The sequence below is a fragment of the Pistacia vera genome, unplaced genomic scaffold, assembly GCF_008641045.1.
Source record: "Pistacia vera cultivar Batoury unplaced genomic scaffold, PisVer_v2 Contig861, whole genome shotgun sequence".
Lineage (NCBI taxonomy): Eukaryota > Viridiplantae > Streptophyta > Magnoliopsida > Sapindales > Anacardiaceae > Pistacia > Pistacia vera.
In genome coordinates, this window is record NW_022196736.1 from 105,959 (window position 1) to 128,777 (window position 22,819).

General features: G+C 38.1%; 1 protein-coding gene and 1 non-coding gene across 2 annotated transcripts; both read left to right on the top strand.

Annotated features, from left to right (window-relative positions):
• The first annotated feature begins 6,199 nt into the window (after positions 1–6,199).
• LOC116118886 lies at positions 6,200–6,306 on the top strand. Its single transcript, XR_004126237.1, has one exon. It is a non-coding gene; the product is annotated as a small nucleolar RNA R71 (small nucleolar RNA).
• An 11,973-nt stretch (positions 6,307–18,279) lies between these two features.
• On the top strand, positions 18,280–22,819 carry LOC116118873. Its single transcript, XM_031404831.1, has 2 exons — positions 18,280–19,618; positions 22,254–22,819. The coding sequence occupies exons 1-2, from the start codon at positions 18,280–18,282 to the stop codon at positions 22,817–22,819; spliced, it is 1,905 nt and encodes a 634-aa protein (XP_031260691.1).

Consider the following 22,819-nt stretch of genomic DNA (forward strand, 5'->3'; position numbering starts at 1 on the left):
TTGTAAATGGCACATCAACCCCTCTCACAAATGCAATACCCTTCTCACAATCCGGGAGGTTGGCATAAAACTCCCTTACTAGCGGCTCTACAGCCGGTTGTGTAGGAGCACTCATAAATAGTTCCCATTGTCTCCCTCGACTCCAGTCCAAAGCCTGACTCGCGGTCAATCCGCCCTCGGGAATAAAGCCCTTATCTTTTCTTTGGATAGCCCCTTGATATTGTTTCTGGGCCTCTTCACTCACGAAGCGGTTGTCCACTTTCTTTCCTTTTCCCTTGCCCTTGTATGGAACCTTAACTTTGGGTGCCATTTTCTATAATTCAACTCACAGCGCAACCCAAAAATTCACACCTAGGTTCCCCACAACAACTAATTCAAACCTGAAAAAGAAAATTGAGAACACTTCCAAAAATTTGCACTTAGACCCCCAAACTACGATTTCTCCAAATTCAACAAAACACTCCAAGACTCAAAACCCACACTCCTCAATATTACAACATGCACAATCAACCCTTTCCTTAACAAAATCGAACTCACAAGCACCAAAAAATTCACAACTCAACCAACAATCAACTTTTTCAGATCTACAAATCAAAACTTGAAATTGTGCGAAAATAAGTTTAGGGAACTTGAGATCTTACCAATACGAAGGATTATTCGCCACCAATTTACCCAGAATCAACCCAGATTGGAAAGCTCCAAATTTCTTGAACCTAAAATTTTCGTGAAATTTTCGCAAAAATTGTTGTTGAAAATAGTTGTTTTGTGTTTAGGAGGGTTAAGGAGTGAGAACTTTGGTTGGAAAAACACTTGGAAGGCAAAGGATTGAAATTGGAAAATTTTTCTCTCAAATGGATTTGAAAAGTCGCATGAATAATGAAAAACAAAAGTGAGTATTTATAGAAAACTATCTTCGCCGCGGCAAAGTTCTTCATTCATAGAACCCTAATTTGAAACCTAGATTTCGCCGCGGCGAAGAAAAATACTTCGCCGGGGTGAAACATTACTGTGGCTAATCACCCCAACGAACTTGTCTTAACGAAATTTCGTCCAACCTACTTCGCTGCGGCAAAGACAAATTCTTCGCCGAGGCAAAAACTTACAGTAGCTGCAACATATTTTCAGGTTGCTTCGCCCCGACGAAGAACAATCTTCGCCGCGGCAAAGTCTAGGACTTTTCGAAACTCATTTTCGCATAATGTGCTTCACTGCGCTTCACCCTGGCGAAGTCTGGAGCATTTTCTTTCCTTGCATTAGTTGAAAACTTCACCTGAAACACCCAAAAACGCACAAATTAAAAATCATTCAAACTCATTAAAAAGTCAAACACATTCAAACACACTGAAATGAAAAATAGAAAAAAATTAAAACACTTGGGTTGCCTCCCAAGAAGCGCTTGTTTATAGTCGGTAAGCTCGACTCTCTCAATATTTCAAGTCGGAATGTCAAGTCGTATTGGGATGGATTTGCAACTCATCACCCCATCAATGTATGGCTTCAATCTTTGCCCATTGACTGTAAAAGTGCCCTTTTCTTCATGTGTAACTTCCACTACTCCGGATGAGTGAATTCTTGTAACTGTGAACGGTTCGGACCATTTAGACTTAAGTTTTCTAGGGAATAGCCTAAGTCTAGAATTGAACAACAACACTCTTTGCCCCACTTCAAAATTCTTCTTCCTGATATGCTTATTATGCCACCTTTTTGTCTTCTCCTTGTAAATTCGAGCATTTTCATATGCTTCAAGATGGGACTTATCGAGCTCGTTGAAAGTCAGCATCCTTTCCTCCCCAGCAGCTCTTAAATCCATATTTAGCTGCTTGACTGCCCAATATGCTTTATGCTCGTGTTCCACCGGTAAGTGACATGCTTTCCCATAAACTATCCTAAATGGGGACATACCAATTGGATTCTTAAATGTAGTTCGGTAGGCCCATAATGCATCATCCAATTTTCGTGACCAATCCTTCCTAGATGCACTGTCTTTTCTAAAATGCCTTTAAGCTCTCTATTAGACAGTTCCACTTGCCCGCTCGTTTGTGGATGGTAAGGTGTTGCAACTCTATGTGTCACTCCATACTTACCCAACAGTGCATCCAATTGCCTATTGCAAAAGTGGGAACCTCCATCACTAATAATTGCCCGTGGTACCCCAAACCTTGAGAAAATATGCTTTCTCACAAACTTAATCACTACCCTAGCATCATTAGTCAGCAATGCAACTACTTCTACCCACTTCGACACGTAATCCACCGCTACCAAGATATATGTGTTCCCAAAAGAATTTGGGAAGGGACCCATGAAATCAATCCCCCACACATCAAAAAGCTCAACCACCAGGATGTTGTTCAACGGCATCTCATCTCTTTTTGAAATATTACCACTCCGTTGACACTGATCGCACTCCTGAATCATCTGGAAAGAATCTTTAAAGAGGGTTGGCTAATAAAACCCCGAGTGTAGAACCTTGGCTGCTGTCCTAGTTCCTCCAAAATGGTCGCCTACTTCTCTCTTATGACAATGCCATTGAATGCTTTTCATCTCCTCCTCCGGGACGCATCTCTGTATCATTTGATCAATACAGTGTCTGTATAGAAATGGCTCTTCCCAAATGTAGTACTTCAAATCTGAGAAGAATTTTCTCTTTTGTTGGAACGTCATACCACTTGGGAGCACCCTTGATGACAAATAATTAGCAAAATCTGCATACCATGGTGCTTTATCCACTCTCATCAACTTCTCATCCAGAAATGTTTCTGTAATTGGACTTTCCTCTTCATTTCCCTGGATTGGTCTCTCAATTCTCGACAAGTGATTTGCCACCACATTTTCTGACCCCTTCTTATCTCGAATTTCCAACTCAAACTCCTGAAGCAATAGGATCCGTCTTATCAGCCGAGGTTTTGCTTCTTGCTTTGCCAATAAGTGCCTGAGTGCCGAATGGTCCATGTAGACAATCACCTTTGCACCCAACAAATATGAACGAAACTTGTCAAAAGCAAAAACCACAACCAACAATTCTTTTTCAGTGGTGGTGTAATTCAATTGTGCATCAATGAGTGTTTTGCTAGCATATTGAATTACATGCAACACTTTGTTCTTCTTCTATCCTAACACTACCCCTAGAGCAAAATCACTAGCATCACACAGTAATTCAAATGGCAGTCCCTAATCGGGAACTGCAATAATAGGTGCAGATACTAGTAATTTTTTAAGGGTTAGAAAGGCATGCATGCATTCATCATTAAAATCAAACACAACATCTTTATTCAATAAATTGCAAAGGGGTTTAAAAATCTTAGAAAAATCCTTGATGAATCGTCTGTAAAACCCCGCATGCCCCAAGAAACTTCGGACCACTTTGACATTCGATGGTGGTGGTAGCTTCCCAATCACTTTTGCCTTTGCTCGATCAACTTCTATTTTGTCTTTTGAAATCCTATGGCCGAGCACTATTCCCTCATGGACCATGAAGTGACACTTCTCCCAATTGAGCACCAAGTTTGTCTCCTTATATCGCTGCAAAACAAGAGAAAGATTAGTTAGACAACTATCAAAAAACAAACCAAAAACTGAGAAGTCATCCATGAAGACTTCTATGAACTGTTCCACCATGTCTCCAAAGATCGACATCATGCATCTCTGAAATGTTGTTGGTGCATTGCATAACCCAAAAGGCATCATTCGGTAAGCAAAGGTGCCATAGGAGGAAGTAAAGGTCGTTTTCTCTTGATCTTCAAAAGCAATGGCAATCTGGTTGTATCTTAAATACCCACCCAAGAAACAGTAATAGGCATGTCCTGCCAATCTCTCCAACATTTGATCAATGAAAGGTAGTGGAAAATGATCCTTCCTTGTAACCTCATTCAATTTCGGTAATCAATGCACACTCTCTAGCCCGTCACCGTCCTAGTTGGTATCAATTCGTTACTCTCATTCCTTACTACCGTGATACCTCTCTTCTTCGGAACCACTTGTACCGGGCTCACCCATGGACTGTCGAAAATAAGATAGATAATCCCCGCATCTAAGAGTTTCACCAGCTCTTTTCTCACCACTTCCTTCATCGAAGGATTCAATCTTCATCGTGGTTGCACCCTAGGCTTAATATCATCCTCCATGAGTATCTTATGCATGCAAAATGATGGCGAGATGCCTCTAATGTCTGAAATAGTCCATCCAATTGCTAGTCTATGTTCCCTCAACCCCCTAATCAACAGCTCTTCCTCCAATTTACTCAATCCTGAACTAATGATCACTGGGAAGGTTTCTGAGTCCCCAAGATATACATATTTGAGGTGGGAAGGTAAAGGTTTCAACTCAAGCTTTGGAGGTTCTTCATTTTTTTCCTTTTCCTTCTCTTTTTCAAAATCAAACTCCTCAAATTTTAAATCTTGACTCATCAATCGGTTGAAGTGCGTCTAACAACCTAGCACATTCATTACTCTCTGACTCATCTACTCTACTATTTTTAATTTGGCTATACATGCTTCTAGAGGTAATTGTGGGGTGTTTTCTTTAATAGATTCTACAACCAATTTATCCACCACATCGACACTAAAGCACGAATCCGATTCAGATGGAAACTTCATAGCCTCAAAGACATTGAAAGTTACTGTTTCATCTTGAACTCTCAACAGTAACTTTCCTTCTTGCACATCTATTAGGGCTCTCCTCGTGGCCAAGAATGGTCGCCCAAAATAAGAGGAATTTCCTTATCCTCTTCCATGTCCAACACAACAAAATCTGCCGGAAAAATTATCTTATCCACCTTCACCAACACATCTTCCACTATCCCCCTCAGATGTTTTATGGACCTATCTGCTAGTTGCAACGACATGGTTGTTGGCTTCACTTCACCAATTCCCAATCTTTTGAAAACAGAAAAGGGTATTAAATTAATACTAGCACCTAAATCACATAGAACACGATCAAAGGTGATATCTCCTATAGTGCAAGGAATAGTAAAACTCCCTGGATCTTTGAGCTTCAGAGGTAACTTCTTCTGGAGAATGGCACTACACTCCTCCATAAGCATCACCGTTTCCTCATCTTCTAACTTCCTTTTGTTCGATAGGATTTCCTTAAGGAACTTCGCATAGCTCGGCATCTGTTGCAATGCATCTGCAAAAGGAATGTTAATATGCAATTTTTTAAAAATTTCAATAAAATTTGAAAACTGCTTATCCTGATTCTTTTTCTTCAGTCTCTGAGGAAAAGGCACGGGTGGAGTGTGATGTGCCAACTCTGGTGGTATCTCGGGGAATGGCAATTTCTCCTTCTTCTTTTGCCTTTCTTCCTTCTGCTTGTTCTCTTCCTCCAAACCGCTTGGTTTCTCATCAACTACAATCTCTTCATCAATTTCCTTTTCAGATTCTTCCTTTCCAGCCTGTTCAACTTCTTCCAAAACTGTCCCACTCCTCAAAATTATGGCATTTGCTTGCTCATGTGGGTTAGTCACTATGTTGCTTGGTAAGGAACCCTGCGGTCTCTCATTTAGCTTCTCGGCCAACTGGCCCATCTGTACCTCAAGATTTCGAATGGACGCCCCTTGATTTCTGAAATTCGTCCTCGTCTCATTCATAAAACTCATGGTCTCCTGCATGAATTTCTCAAACATGTCCTCTAACTCTGTCACTCTTGGATCTCTTGGTTGATTATTCACCCTAGTTGGTTATTTGGCAATGTCCTTTGGTTCCATTGATTGTTTTGCTGGTTCTGATTACCCCAAGCCAGATTTGGATGATTTCTCCACCCCGGATTATATGTGTTAGAATACAGGTTGTTTGGTTGCCTCTGATTTCCTGCCAAGTAGTTCACTTGGTCCGATGATGAAGATGACGAAGCAAATGTGTTCCCCACTTGACACTCACTGCTCACTTGTTTTCCTGTACAAAAATCACAAGTTAGTTGAGGTGCTTGAATAGAGTTTAGGTGGATACTTCCCAACTGTTTTTGAAGTGCCGTGAGTTCGGCTGAGATGGCTGTGAAGGCATCAACTTCATGAAGACCCGTAGATTTTCTTGATATTGCTCTCTCATTTGGTCTTTGATAGTTATTGCTTGCCAAAACCTCAAGAAACTCATAAGCCTCCTCTGGTGTCTTATTCTACAAGGCTCCTCCTGATGATGCATCCACCATGGTTTGCACGTTACCCATCAATCCATTGTAGAAAGTTTGGACTTGAAGCCAAACTAGCAACCCATGGTGTGGACATTTCCTCATCAATTCCTTGTACCTCTCCCAAGCCTCATACAATGACTCGGATTCATCTTGTAGAAATGATGTGATATCATTTCTCAGTTTTGCTGATTTTGCTGGAAGGAAGAACTTGGTCAGGAACTTCTATGCTAGATCATTCCAAGTTGTGATAGTCCCCTGATGGCAGTGCCATTAACTACCCCTTTGCTTTATCCCCCAATAAGAATGGGAATAACCTTAACCTAATGGCGTCATTTGACACTCCGTTCGACTTGAAGGTGTCACAAATTTCCAAGAAGTTCACAATATGCTAATTCAGATCTTCCTTCAAATCACCATTAAACCTTACCGACTGCTGGATCATCTGGATGATTGCCGGCTTTATCTCAAATGTGTTGGCTTAGACCGCTAGTCTCGTAATGCTCGAACCACTGCCATTAATCATGGGAACTGAAAATTCCCTTAGTGTCCTGTTTTCTGGTTCTGCCATTTCAACAGCTATTTCTTATATTTCAATCACTATGTCCTCTCTTTCTCTTCTCTCTTTGTTAAGTCGTCTGGCGGTTCTCTCAATCTCAAGATCAACAGGAACTGCTGGCTAATGTCTCGCTCTTCGCATAAACTGCACAAAACAAAACGAAAGAAAGTGAGATCACAAACCAACTGAAAATTGAAAACAAAAATTAAAACTTCAATCTAGCTAACTATAGAAAAACTCAATGTTAACTTAAAACTCAATACCCGGCAACGGCGCCAAAAACTTGATGCGTGTTTCCTACAACATGCAAATGTAGCAAGTATACTAGTCGCACAAATAATAGAGTGATGAGTGAGTATCGTTCCCACGAGGATTGTTGCTAAACACTAAGTTTTCTACCGTTTTCAAGTTGAGGCAATCGAATTCATTTGGATTAAAGGGAGCAATTTAAACTATAACTAAAACAAAATTTTACTTAAATAAAATTAAACTATGAAAGCAAGATTTAAAAGGGGATAAAATCAATTCAAACAAACGGGTAGGGTTTTGACTTCATTCGGACTCTATGGGTTAAACCTAAAGAATTAAACTAAAATCATAGTCACATGCATTGATTGTAAATCGAACTCTCTAAGGTGTCCAACATACCTTCTCAGGCTATGTTTTCCTACTCTTCCCTATTAACCTTCCGCACCCAACAAATTGAAAGTTAATAAATCTAAGCTCATTAAGCACAAGAATCCTAGATTGATTTCATTGGTTCTTGAATCTATCTCTAGCATCCAATAATACAATGGTGATTACCGAAGAAGCTTAACATGAATTATCTCTCAATCTCACCATGTTCATCACATAAAAACAATAAATACAAAATAATCACACAATCAAAGCAAAATCATATGAAATTAATAATCATCAACTCTCTAACCCATTAGAATCCGAACTACATCAAAACCCTAACCCAAAATAGGTTAGTTCATGGCTAAATCAATAAAACAATTAAAAGTAACGAAAAATTCCAAGTTCAACATCATGGACACAAGAGAAAAGGAAAAGAATCTCCCCAATTGATGAATCGACTGGTTTCACCTCGAATCTTCACACTTTGTTTAATCCAAAATCACTCAAAAGTAAATCTAAGAAAATGTAAAAACTACTGTCTATCTCTCCACGAACGCCCCCAACAAAAAGACTAAGTATTTCTTTTATACCTCGCCCAAAATCCTAAAACTTAGCCTAAAAACAAAACTGTGCGTTTTACAAAAACTAGAAAGTGCAAACTTTGCTGCGGCGAAGAAGGAATCTCGCCGCGGCGACAAAGGAACTGAATCTGGTGCATGACTGGCTTATTTCGCCGCGGCAAAACTTCCTGAAGAATTCTAAAATTACAAAATTGTCCTCCGCTTGCTTCTGAGTCCAGAAACTCCAAATCTATCTTTATTCGCTCAAAATGTCCATTTTAACCTGAAACACGAAATGTAAGGAATTAAGTAGCAATTCAGGCAAAAATAAACTAAGAATTATCTAAAATCCGGCCTAAAAGCTTAAATAAACTAGTATAATTCTCGGATTATCAATTTACTTACCTTGTGCTTGAGTAATTCCACTAGAATCTCTCTTCTTTGCTAAACTTGTTCTTTCTCTAAAACCCTTTGGATGCTTAGGATCAAATCTATACTAAAATCCAACCAAAAGGCCTCTAATCTTCCTTTGAAATTTGATGAAGAGATGAGAGAATTGGAGAGTGGAAATGGCATGTGGCATGTGGGATGTAGAGAATTGGAGGGGTTGTGTGACTAAACCCTTAATATCTCATACTAATATGCATTCTTTCCAATTTTGCCTTTACACTTTCTTGAAAATTCCATCTTTGCCCTTTAGTTCATTGCAAATACACCCCTATCTCTAATGCATTCTCTATAAAATTTCTTTACTTTTCACTCCCCACTTTTACTACTAATTAGGGGTAGAATGGTTACTTTGCCCCTAAGGAAATTTTCTCTAGAAACTTCTCAAGAATTTCAACCAGCTTTTAGCCCCGGAGAAGATTTTTCTTCGCCTTGGCGAAAAATTTTAGAGCATACGTCGCTGCGGTGAACTTTCTTCTTCGTCGCGGCGAAGTCTGCAAATCCCAACTTCACCAATCCTTCACCAAAACTTAGGACAAACAAGCAATATTAAAAGCATACAAGCCTAACTAAGGGTAAACAAACAACACTAAAGGCCAATAAGCATATATAAGTTACGTACCTCAAAGTGGGCATTATATATATATATATATATATGTATACCAGATCAGTTTGTGCATACCTCAACTAATTCCCAACGTCCACTGAACACATATTAGTAACTGAGGTGTTCGGGTCAGCTTGTACATATCTCAACTAATTCCCAAGATCTATTGAGCACATATTAGTAACCAAGGTGTCCGAATCAACTTGCACGTACCTCAACTAATTCCCAAGGTCCATGAACACTCTATAAGCCCAAAAGACTAGGTAATTTACAATATTATTATTGTAAGTGACCTAAAGGTTTGAACCCAGGAATTCAAAGAAGGGAGCAAAACTCCTTGATCGCCATGTCAATCCCTTGGGGTTATGTTATTTTCACATTCTTAGCACATTTGTTCGGTTTTAAATTTCACTAACTTATTGAGCCAAAACCAAATAAATAAGGCATTGTTTACTTTGGGTGAATGGTCAAGAGAATGTGAATATGATTCCCAATCGTTTTTTTTTTTTTTTTTTTTTTTTATATTAGCATAAGGAATGAAAATTCCATTCCTTAGAAATGGGTGGAGTGGCATTCCCAAATCCATTACTGGTACTGGGGTGTGAAAATATCCACTTTATCCCCATTCAAATTCTTATTTCTCATTTTACTGCTAAGAAAATTAATTTAAAATTTATCTGTTTTATAATTTCATAATTATTTTTTGAAATAATCAGTATTTGAAATATTAATAAAATGAGATTCCGATTCATTACTAGTAATGTGATCCCGATCCATTTTTTCTTAATATTTCCATTCCATTCATTTCTATTCCTGATAGTTATTCCCATTTCACTCCAAGCCAGAGACCAAACATGACCTAAATAAAAAGAACTCAAATTGGTGGAGTAGAGATTCAACGAGTGAAATAGTTATGTGATGTAAAAGAAAAGGACGGCTAGCTGTTCCATTAGTTATGGGAGGTGAAGGTTGAAGGCGTCCAAAATGGGTTGTCTCAATTAGCACGCAATTGCGAGTTTCATTTCAGATTTACAAAGAGATCTAAATCACCCATTAGGTTTAAGTATAATACATTTAGAGAATTCTGACAGTGACAAATCCACCCAATTCTTCACCAAAAAGACTAAAATACTCTTATCATATGCTTTTTATTTAAACTTGATGTATAACCTCTTTTTTTTTTTTTTTAATTAAATTTTCACATGTATAATTTGATATGTGTTTGAATATGAGACTTAGAGCCTGTTTGACCGAGCTTATGTAAATTAACTTATAAGTAGCTAATGCTTATAAGGTAATCTATGCTTATAAGCATTTGAAATTTAAGTAATTATGTGTTTGGTTAAAGTACTTATAAATGACTGATAAGTAGTTGACGCGTTTAGTAAAATATAATTTATAAGTACATTTTATTATTAAAATGGGATACTACATTATTTTATCAAATAATAAATAAGGTTATATAGTGAAATTTTAAAATTAAATAGGGATAATATGGTACTATATTTGGTTAAAGTAGCTTTATACGCACTTCCCCCACCTCCCCCCCCCCCCCCCCCCCCCCCCCCCCCCCCCCCCCCCCCCCAAAGAGAAAGGTAGATTCCTTCTAACTTTTTTTTTTTTTTTTTTTTTTTTTTTTGTACTAGAAACCTCAAAAAAGTTATAAACAAATAAGTCAGCTTGATCAATTTATAAACTCAAACAAACACCTCCTTAAAAGATGGTAATGTATTTCATATAGGAATTTGTAAAAAAATAAATGATTTTATTTTATTATTTACTTTTTGTTAAAAAATTATTATCAAGAAGTTTTGCTCCCTTTATTGACTTTCTAGGTTCAAACTACCTTAGGACGTCTATCATATTTATAATTTATCTAAAACATAGAGCTTGTAGGGTATTCAATAGATTCTGAAGATTAGTTGAGATACACGTAAGCTAACCCAAAATAAATAAATTTTTTTTTTCACTTTTTAATAAATTCATACATAAAATCCATTATTATTTTTAAAATCTCATTTAAAACACAAAAATCAAACTAAGCACATGCAAATTCAATAAAAACACATAATCTAATAAATTTAATAAGAAACTTAAAAGTAATAATTTAGGGTATTTTAATCTTTTAGGTAAAAAAAAGGGACTCGGTGGATTTTTCACTTCAAGAATTCTCTAGGGGTATTTCTAATTAACTCAAACCTCCTGGGGGAATTTTTTTTAATCTCGATTTAGAGAGCTAGATTGATCCCATTTCGGAGTGGAGCCGAGCCACCGTCTGCGTGGTTCACAATTATCTGGTGGGCGCTACATATTTCTCACTTTGATCCCATTTGAGAGTGGACCCGAGCCACCATCTGCGTGGTTCACAATTATCTGGTGGTCACTACATATTTCTCATGCATGATGTCAGCTTCAGATATTATTTCACAAATTTTTATATTTACTCTCTAAATTAACAATGATAATAAACAAATTATAGCTGAGATAAAGGTTCAAGTTTCATTCTCTCAATTAGTCAAACTGCAAGACCCTGTTTAGATCATGAATAATATTATAGATATATAATTAATATCCAGTAGGTTATATTCAAATAAATTAACCATTCAATTGATATTAATTATTCAATTTTCTTGTACTTTAACCTTGATTAAATTCACTATACTTGACTAATGGTTTTCATAATGCATTTACTGAACATTGTTGTCAAGAATCATATCTCCATAGCCATGCTAGCTAGTAAATCAAATAAATACATTTTCTGTAATTAGGGTTCAATTCAATTTCAAATTAATAACATATCGAACATTAATGCACGTAACCATAATATTAATGTTCTCAAAGTAAAGGTGGTGGTCGGCAGAAAACCACGTTTTTATGTGCACAGCCACATTAATATTAGTACGTATGTTATTTGGGATAATAGCATAGAGTTCCCTTAAAATTTAAAAATTTTTTTTTTGGATGATAATTTTTGCACTTTTATCAAATAAACCCTTGAAGTTTGAAAATTGTATCATGGGCACTCCTTTGTCCAACTTTGCTATGTTGTCATTTATGGTGAATGGGTGCAATGATAACATCAGTTTTATAAGAAAATATTGTAAGAAAACCCCAATGGATTGGTCTGGCAGTCAAGAAGATTTGCTTAATTAATTAATTTACTAAGTTCAAACCTTGAAATAATCTACCACAATAACATTATAGTTTACTTAGTCCTTTGGGCTTGCAGAGTGTTTAATTGTTCTCAGAGATTAGTTGATGTTAGAGATAACAAAGATGATCATTCAAATATTCAAGAAAACTCAAAGCCAAGTCAATGAGTTGCATTTCCGTTAAACCAGTGAGCTGCATTTCATCTATCTTATATTTGAATGTTTGTAATATATGTTTATCTCTTGTAACAACCTTAGATTTGAATGTTTGTAATCTATGTTTATCTCTTGTAACAACCTTAGATTTTCTGAGGTTTTGATCTCATCTGAATGTAATTACTCTGGTATAAATATACGCATATACTCTGTATCTGGTAAGTTTTTCCAAAACAGTTTTGGTTTGTTTCATGGTATCAAACTTTGCTATAGCTAACGCTATAATCAATCCTATGGTTGCTAATCCTTCATCCTCTTCCGCTGCATTTCATCTTCCAGCTCAAGTTATCTCCATCAAACTTGATGGACCTAACTTCCTTGCCTGGCATGCTTAATTGGTTCCTCTATTTCGGAGCTATGGTCTCATTGGAATCGTTGATGGTTCCGAATCGTGTCCTCCTCAATTTTCCAATGATGAACAAAGGACCGAAGGTATTCTTAACTCTATTTATGTGGTTTGGCAGTATAAAGACCAAACGGTACTTGGCTGGATTGTTTCTCCCATGTCTCTAGTGGTGGTTTCCATTATTTATGGCCTTGAGACTTCTCAACTTGCTTGGCAAGCCCTTGGTGCACGTTTTGCGGTGCCCTCAACCTCTCGTATTTCTCTTATCAAGAGAAAGTTACAATCTTTACAACAAGGCTCTATGTCTTGCCAAAGTTTCTTGGATGAAGTTAAGTCTCTTGCTGATGAATTAGCTGCTGTTGGGAAACCCATTGATGATTCAGATTTAATTTTCTCTATTCTCAATGGCCTCAACTCTTCCTTTCATTCTTTTGTCACACTGTATATGCTCCTTGCTAAGGAGAAATCTATGCCATTTTCGGATTTTCATGCAGAGTTGCTGAATTATGATCTAATGCAAAAATTTCATAATCAATCTATTCAGCCCGAAGCAGGCTCATTTGCTCTCTACTCTCACAAACCTGGGTCTAAGCTAGGATCTCGCAACAACAACAACAACAACAATAAGAAGTCTTGCTTCACGGGAGCATCTAAAGGCTTAGGGACCACCTCTTTGCCATTTCGGCAGCCCCTACCTCACTTTTCGTCCCCTTCTTTAGCTCCACCTACTCCTTCTGTGTGTCGCTCTCGTTCTCCATGTCAAATCTGCAAACGAGAGGGACATCAGGCAGTGGATTGCTTTAATGGCATGAATTATTCTTTCCAGGGACGTCATCCTCCAACTAAATTAGCTGCTATGGTTGCTGAGGCCAATACCACCTACCTTAATCAGTATCAATGGTACGCTGATAATGGTGCGAATATTCATGCTACTTTTGATGCAGCTAATTTGGCAACTTCTCAGCCTTATGAAGGCACTGATACCGTGGGCGTAGGTAATGGGCCAGGTTTGATAATCTCACATACTAGCAATGCCACTATTAAAACTTCTTCCTCTACTCTTGCCTTAAACGACGTTGTTTATTGCCCTCAAGCCTCTACCCATCTTCTTTCCATTAATAAATTTTGTAAGGATAATAATGTATTATTTGAACTTACTGGTTCCAATTTTTTTTGTGAAGGACCTCAAGACAGGGGACACGCTCATAAAGGGGCCCAGTGATAGAGGATTGTACACGATCAACCAACAACAGTTGTCATCATCTAAACTTCATGCTTTCTCCAAGCTGTCATAATCTAAATTTCATGCTTTGTCCATGACTGTTGGGGTCAAGGCCTCTACAGCTAGGGATGAGACACGAGCCGAGTAGCTCGTGAGCTACTCGAGCTCAGTTCGTCGTAAGCTCGGGTTCGACTCTAAACCAGTCGAGTCGAGCTCGAGCTTGATCAGCTCGTGAACAGTAACAAGCCGAGTTTGATCTAAGTTGAGCTCGGCTAGTCGAGCTCGCAAGCTTAAACGAGCTTTGGGGGCCAATTTGCAAGATTTCAAAAGTTTTATTTTTAAGTTGTCAAAATTATAAACAACACCCATGACCCATTCACAGACAAAAATGATAAACCCGTTTTCAAAGCTCAAACAAAAACTCAAAACCTATTTGGGATTTTTTCTTTCGGCTTCAAAAATCCAACTTCATTCATCTTCTCTTTCACCTTCATTCATCCTCGGTTCCATTCAAGCTTAGAATGTGAAAGAAAAATAATGAAGGAGAAAATCTGAAGGAGCAGAAGAAGAAAGAGAAGGGGAGGTGAGAATGGGGAAGAGAATATGGAAGAAGTAAAGAAGAAAGATAAGAGAATGGAGAGAAAGAAAAGAAAAAAAGATGAAGGAGAAGATTTGAAGAAGTAAGAAAATAGAAGGGAATAAGGCAAAAAGAGAAGAGGACGGGGAGAAAGAGAGACAAAAAGATGAGGTGATAGGTGAAAAGAAGAAAGAGGAAATGAGGGGAGAAAGAGGAAAAAAAAAAAAAAAAAGGTGATAGCCTGATAGGTAAAGAAAGAGAAAATGAAGGGAGAAAGAGAAAATACAATATTTTAATACTGAGCTCGTTCGTTTGAGCTCGATTAAGCGAGCTCGAGCTTGAGCTCGAGTACACCTTCACAGTACCGAGCTCGAGCTCGAATACAAATATTGAAGCTCAATTGATCTCGAGCTCGAGCTCGGTACTGTTCATCACGAGCCGAGCTTGAGTACCGAGATACTTGGCTCGACTCGGCTCGGCTTGGCTCGTATACATCCCTATCTATAGCTACTTGGCATTGTTGTTTAGGACATCCTTCATCATCTACTTTGCATAATGTTCTTCATAATTATTCTCTACCTGTTAGTGATTCATTCAATAAAAAGTCTATTTGTGTGTCGTGTCAACTAGGTAAGTCTAAGTAGTTGCCATTTTTTTATTCCTCACAAGAGTCAACTGCTCCTCTAGAGTTAATTCATTCCGATGTCTAGTCCACTTCCACTCCATCTTTGAGTGGTTGTCTCTACTATGTTATTTTTATTGATGACTTTACTCGCTTTTGTTGGCTATATCCCATTTCTCATAAATCTGATGTTTATGCTACATTTGTCAAATTCAAAATTTTAGTAGAAAAGCAATTTAGTTATCCCATTAAGCAATTACAAAGTGACAATGGTGGCGAATACTATTCCACCATTTTTAAACAATTTCTAAGTAATAATGGGGTCTTTCATCGGCTCTCTTGTCTGCATACCTCTCAACAAAACGGTCTTGCCAAGAGGAAACATCGTCATATAGTTGAAATGGACTCACTCTCCTTGCACAATCTGGCTTACCTAAGAAATTTTGGGTAGATGCTTTCTTAACTTCCATTTTTATCATTAATTAGTTGCCCACTAAAGTTCTCAATTTTTCTTCACCCTTTGAATGTCTATTTCATCTTCCTCCAGATTTTAGCTATTTTCGTTCCTTTGGGTGTCAATGTTTTCCATGTCTTCGACCTTAGATGTCTAATAAACTCTCTTACCATAGCACACCATGCATTTTCATTGGTTATTGTTCTAATCAAAAGGGATTTCGGTGCTATGATCCTTCCTCCCGACGTGTGTATATTTCCATAAATGTGATCTTTGATGAGGGTTCCCTGCTCGTGTACAATCTCCTATCATGGACTCTGGCAGCAGAGTTCCCTCAACAGGTAATTCTCCACCCTTACTTCCTATTCCACCTTCACACATATTTCCCTTATCTTCTCCTTCCACTTCAATTTCACCATCCTACACTACTCCTATAATTCCTACTGACCATGACTTCTTCATTCCACTAGACACTCCACCAGACATTGCCTTTCCTATTCCCTCTTCTTCGAACAGTATCTTTGAGCCCACACCTACTACTCCTACCAGTTCAGCCCTTTCCTTTCACGTTGTCACTAGATCACAAAATGGTCATCTTAAGCCCCGCACATACCCTGATTTTCATCTCTATTACTCAACATGTCACCCCCTTCGAGTTTTGCATGCAAGTGTGATTATTTCCAAGCCTCGTTCCTATGCTCAAGCTACTACTATACCTGAATGGCATTTAGCTATAGAGTCTGAATTCCAAGCTTTGTTGAAGAATCAAACCTGGACTTTATGTTTTCATCCACTCGGCAAAAATGTTGTTCCGAGTAAGTGGGTTTTTAAATCCAAACGCAGACCAGATGGAAGTATTGAAAGACTCAAAGCACGACTAGTTACAGTTGGTTATCTCCAGCGTAGTGGTATTGATTTCTTTGACACATTCAGCTCAATTATTAAACCTTCCACAATTCGCATGGTACTCTCCCTTGCTGTCTCGTTTAATTGGGACATTCGGCAACTAGATGTGTCTAACGCTTTCTTTCATGGAATTTTGGATGAGGAAGTTTATATGGTTCAACCTAAAGGTTTTGAAGATCCTACCAATCCACAGTTTGTGTGTAAGTTGCATAAATCTATTTATGGATTAAAACAAGCTCCTCGGGCTTGGTTTAATCGCTTATCCACTACCCTTTTATCTCTTAGATTTGTAAGCTCTCAAGTTGATCCCTCTCTGTTCACTTATCACCGTGACTCTACACATGCCTTGCTGCTAGTTTACATGGACGACATTCTCGTGACATCTAATGTTCAGTCATTTATTGATGAACTGATCTCTAATCTTAACTGGACTTTACCATGAAGAACCTTGGGTAGTTATCATACTTCTTGGGTATTGAAGCTACTCCTGATTCTTTCGGTTAACATCTTTGGCAGGCAAAATATATTATTGATCTCTTGGATTGTGTCAATCTCATTGGCATACATCCTTATCGTGCCCCATGTGTTTCGGGTATTAAGCTATCCAAATTTGATGGAGACCCCCTACTTGATCCTTCAGAATATCATCACACAGTTGGTGCCTTACAATATGTAGCTCTCACTTGCCCAGATATCGCCTACTCCATGAATCAACTTTGCCAACATATGCAAGCACCAACTACAGCTCATTGGACTTCAGCCAAATGTGTCTTATGTTACTCGAAAAATACTCTGGACTTTGGCCTCTTTTATAGACCTGGTTTTTTTCCATTAACACATTGCGACTCGGATTAGGCCGGTGATCCCGATGATAGACGTTCAACTTGTGGCTATGGCATTTTTGTTGGTCCCAATCATATCTCATGGTCGGCGAAGAAACTGTTGGTCAAAGGACGAAAGTGCAAAAGAGCCAAGTAGCAGGAGGAAAATGTAATTCTGCAAACGGTGTCGTTTCTGCTTTATAATAAAAACAGTTGTAAAACGAAACACTTTGATCTTCTCTTACATTTCGGTTTTTGTATAAAAGAGTAAAGTTTACTCTTCAATGTATCACTGAAATCAGTTTATTAGTGAAGCAAATTCAAACACTTTTTCTCTCCATTTTTGCTTATTCGCAAACCCTAAGCTAAATTAACATGGTATCAGAGCCCAGGTTTAGTTGAGCTGAGCGCTTGACTAGCGGGTAAGGAGTTAGAGCCAGCAACTACCTCTAATAACAGGCATGACCCAACATAAGGGCTTGACCGTGAGGGGGAGTGTTGGAGTCCCACATTGACTAGACACGTTCAAGCTTATTGGGTTATAAGAGGGGGTAATCCTCCCATTCAGCAAGGCCTTATTGGGTAAGGAGTCAGGCTCACCTCAAATTCAACAAGGCCTTATTGGCAATGGAAACTTTCCTAGCCACTCATTTACAGATCCAGTACCACAACACCACTTCAACACTTATCCTACTGAACCAGTACAATATTCTCCTATTGGTACCTCACAGCAGCATCCTGATAGTACATTTCAAACACAGCACCTGCATTATAACCCATAGCAGTCACAGTACAATCAATCCTAGCAACAACATTATACTCCACAGCAGTCACAGTACACTGGCAATCCTAAGAATAATGTCAGTTCTTCAGCATCATTTGGAGTTCCTAGTCACCAGATGGGAGCCAATAGTCAAGCAAATCTGGTTCATACTGGTGGTATCTCATTGGGGAATCCTAGAAGCAATGCTTTTCCAGCTTAGAACTGCACAACACTGTACAATAATTCACAGGCCTCTGTCACCACTCCAATTGATGCAGCATGGTATATGGACTCCGGGGCAACAGATCATGTCACTTGCAACCTATCTCAGTTGAGCATTAGTAAGAACTATGAAGGTGAGGATAAGCTTCAGGTTGGCAATGGTGAGTACCTTCTCATTTCCCATACTGGTCACTCATTTATTCCTAGTAATCTTCATTCTAAGTGTCTTTATCTTAAAAACATACTGTGTGTTCCTAAAATCACAAAAAATCTGCTGAGTATTTCTAAGTTTACAAGGGATAATAATGTTGTTGTTGAGTTTGATGCTAACTCTTGTGTTATTAAGGACAAGTCAACCAAGGCCATGTTACTACAAGGGGGTCTTAAAGAAGGACTTTATCAACTGGAAATTCCAACAAACACCACTGACCTGTTCAAACCATGTGTCTCTTCTTATCAATGTGATCTGACTACCGCTTATACGTCACCAAACCTGGCAGCCACTGCACATTTTATGAGTCCTTCAACCAAAGACTCCTCTCAATGCTTCCATAAACCTGTGACCAACAACCAACATCTAGAGTTAGTTGGAAAAGTCAATAAAAACTCTGATGTAGTTTCGAATGTTAGCTATAATAAAGGTTCTGTTTCTGAAGTACAATGTAATGGTTTTTGTTCTAGAAATGAGTCAAAATGTATTTCTGTTGAACCTAATGTTTGTCCTACTGTTACTACTAATGAAATACATAATGATGAATTCTTGTTTGAGCCTACTGCTTCAATGGTTGAGAATAATACTGTTACTGCGTCAATGAGTGAAAATAATACTGCAAACTGCTATGTTAATGAAAAATTGTCTACTTATTGTCTTGTTAGTGAACAATTATCTGCTGTTAATTGCCCTGTTCATGAACAATTGTCTGTTGAAATTTTTTACACTACTGTTTCCATAGCAAATTGCTTGACTGTTGACAAACACTCACATCAACACATGATTTGGCATAAAAGATTGGGTCATCCCAACTCAACTAAATTGCATAAAATCTTATCAACACTTCCCAAATCTGTTTCTCTTACTGAAAACCAAAGTCTGCCTATCAAAGTGTCTAATTTCTGTGATGCTTGTCAGCTAGGAAAGTTACATCAAAATAGTTTTCCCTTGTCTCAATCTCATGCTACAGAACCCTTAGCTCTAATTCATAGTGATGTGTGGGGTCCTGCACCAGTCACCTCAGTAGAAGGATTTAGGTATTATGTGCAATTCCTAGATGATTTCAGTCGCTTCACATGGCTGTTTCCCCTTAGAACAAAAGCTGAAGTTAAATCCACCTTTATCAAATTCCATCACCTTGCTGAGAGGCAGTTTGGAACAAAACTAAAGTGTCTCCAGTCAGATCAAGGAGGTGAGTACAAAGTTTTACTTCCTTACCTGACTGAAAATGGTATTCAAACTAGGTACTCTTGTGCCTATGTTCATCAACAAAATGGCCGTAGTGAGAAGGAAACATAGGCACATTATTGAAACAGGACTTACCTTATTAGCTCATGCCTCTATGCCTTTAAAATACTAGTGGCTAGCTTTTGAAACAGCAGCCTTTCTCATTAACCGACTGCCCACTGCTGTCTTAAATAATAACACTCCATATTTCATGCTATTTCATAAATATCCTATGTATGAAAGTCTTAAAGTTTTTGGCTGTTCTTGTTTCCCTTTTCTTAGGAATTTTCATAGTCACAAGTTTGATTTTCATTCCTCAAAATGTTTATTTGTAGGGTATAGTTTACTTCACAAAGGTTATAAGTGTTTAAGAGCTGATGGAAAAATTTTTATTACCCCTAGTGTTGTAACGCCCCACTTGAGGTACGTATTTGTTGTTTCTTTTTTCGCTCTTATTTGAGTTGGTTTTGGTAATATTGTTTGATTGAATGTTATGTTGAATGTTTGCCCTGAAATTGGTTGAAAATAGAAGAAGTTTAGTGTTTTAGTCTTCGCCGGGGCGAAGAAGAATCTTTGCCGTGGCGAAGAGGTGTTGAAGCCACGGGGAAGCTGCTGGACAGTTTCGCCGCGGCGACAGAAGTTTCTTCGCCGCGGCGACAGGCCGATTAAAATGTTGGTTAAGTTTTAGATATTTTCTTCCCTAAGGACAATTTGACCATTCTACCCCTAATTAGTAGGAAAAGTGGGGAGTTAATTGTAAGGATTTTTCATAGAGAATATGTTGTTAAGGGGATGAGTTTGTAATGAATCAAAGGATATAGATGGAATTCCCAAAGAAGAATAAGGGCAAAATGCGAATGAGTGTGTATATATTTCATTAAAAGGAATTAGAATTGGAAAACCCCTCATTCTTCTTCTCCAAAAACGCAACTCCCTATCTTTGCTCCTCTCAACTTCTCTTTTCTTTTGATCAAGGTATTCCAAGGGGTTTTTGAAGTGATTTGGGGTAGAAAAGCAACCTAAGGCTTCCTAAGGTAAGGATTCCTACTTAAGTTGTGTGATTTGTGAGTTTTGGTTCATATTGAAGTTTGAGGGTTTTTGTTCTTTTGGTTAAGAGTAGAGAAAAAGTCAAGCAAAACAAGTGAAAGGAAGAGTTGGTGAAGTCTCTCCATAACAAAGTAAGTAAATCCCAACCCAAGTTGAGATTTAAGAATTCTCTTGATTAGGGTTTTGTAGAAATGATGTATGTGATATACATGTGATATGCCATGTATGGAAGTTTAAATAGAGATTTCTATGCTTTGGGAATGTTAATACCTTGCAAAATATAGAAATGAGTGTTGGGTTGGAAAGGTAGTTTGAGATGGAATGAAGGGGTGTATGGATCCCTTTTTGGAAGTGCTTTCTTTGACAGGTTTTATGGTTATGTGAAGGGGTTTTTCCCCATTGGATGGTTAGAGAAAGATTTGAATCATTGCTATAGTAGAGTTTTATAGTGCACTTGAGTTGTTTGATGAAATGCCTAATAGAAGTTTGAGGATGAGTAATGAACCTTAATTCTTGCAACATTGCATGTTTGCATTTCATAAGTGCATTGGTAGTGATGAAAACATCCATAGCACTAATTGTGCATTAGAAAGTGACCTAAGAAAGTGTAGGAAAATTGTGTATGTAATTACCCTTTGAGTAGAGAGCTTGGTGGGTACAACTACCTTAAGGGTAGAGAGAATTTGAAGAATGTTAGAATAGAGTGAATTAGAAGGAATAGAGTGAATTAGAAGAGTAGTATAGTTGGGTTGATGCTTTGTGATCATCACCCGATAGTTATGGGAATCGGGTTGATGCTTTGTGATCACCACCCGAATAGCCCTTAGAGATGGGTCGATGCTTTGTGATCGTCACCCGATGAGTAGTAGAAACGGGTGGATGCTTTGTGACCACCACCCTGTTAGTTGTTAGATAAGTGGATTGATGCTTTGTGATCATCATCCAACATTTAGTAGAAGAGGGTTGATGCTTTGTGACCATCACCCAATAGTGACTAGAGACGGGTTAATGCTTGGTGATCGTTACCCAAAATTCATGAGAAGCGGGTAGGTGCTAGGTGGTCTCCACCCGATAGTTAAGAAAACCGAGTAGGTGCTTTGTGATCCCCATTCGGTAGTCACTAAGAACGGGTTGGTACTATGTGAATTCCACCCGATAGCCATCGAGAGTGAGATGGTGCTGTGTGAACGCCATCCGGCCGTACCTCCGGTAAGATAAGGCCATGATGTTATTAGAAACAGCATTAGAAAAAGGAAAGAATTAAGAGTTGTACATACGGGGACATACAGATAGAGGGTTTTACTTACTAAGCATTATTTTGTGCTCACCCCGTTATTTTCCTTTGTGGATGCAGGATCTAGGTGATGATGCAGTCGGAGGGGCGTCGGCAAGCGAAGAGAATAGCTACACTGTTTCCCCTGTTTTGTCTTTTAAAAATGAATCTTTTGTAAACAGTACTCTTTGTGTATAAAAGACATATGATTTATAATGAAAAGAAAATTTCGGGGCCCAATTTTATATTGTTATTATGCATGCATTGTACTAGTTTTCAGCAGTAGTTACAAGTGTCAAATTTAATGAAAATGAATTTCCTTATTCTCAAGAGTTTGATAAATCTTCTGTTCAATCCAATTTTGACCCTTCAGCCAATTCCACCAATGCTTGTTCTAATAATACTTCACCACTGCCATATATAATCTTCCAACATAACCCTTTTTCAGCAGCTTCTGATCCCCAAGTAGTAACTGGTTCTCAGACTGTTCTTAACAATCCAGCAGTTGGTACTAACTCTACAGTAGCAGGTAAACTCTCTTCAAACTTATCTGATTCATCATTACCTAGTATCTCTAAAATTGCTGATAATTCTAGTCATAACCCTTTGATAAATTCACATGAGGTTACTAAAGATAGATCAGAATCTTTCCCATCTAACTCAAACAGTCATAATCTGGTATCTTCTTTACCTGTTATTTCCTCCTCAAATAATTTGCCAAATTTTCATATTGAGGTTGATTTAGATTCTACTACACCAGCTTGTGATCCTGCATATAGTTGTAAGCTTCCAGATTTAAATCCACTTTCAAAAACACACTCTGGCAGTCCTCATACAGATTTATAG

Excerpts from the sequence above, each read along its gene's own strand:
- LOC116118873 (XM_031404831.1), top strand. The coding sequence starts at position 18,280 with ATGGACTCCGGGGCAACAGATCATGTCACTTGCAACCTATCTCAGTTG. Across the intron at positions 19,619-22,253 it reads TCTCCAGTCAGATCAAGGAG|CAGTAGTTACAAGTGTCAAA; the intron begins GTGAGTACAAAG and ends ACTAGTTTTCAG.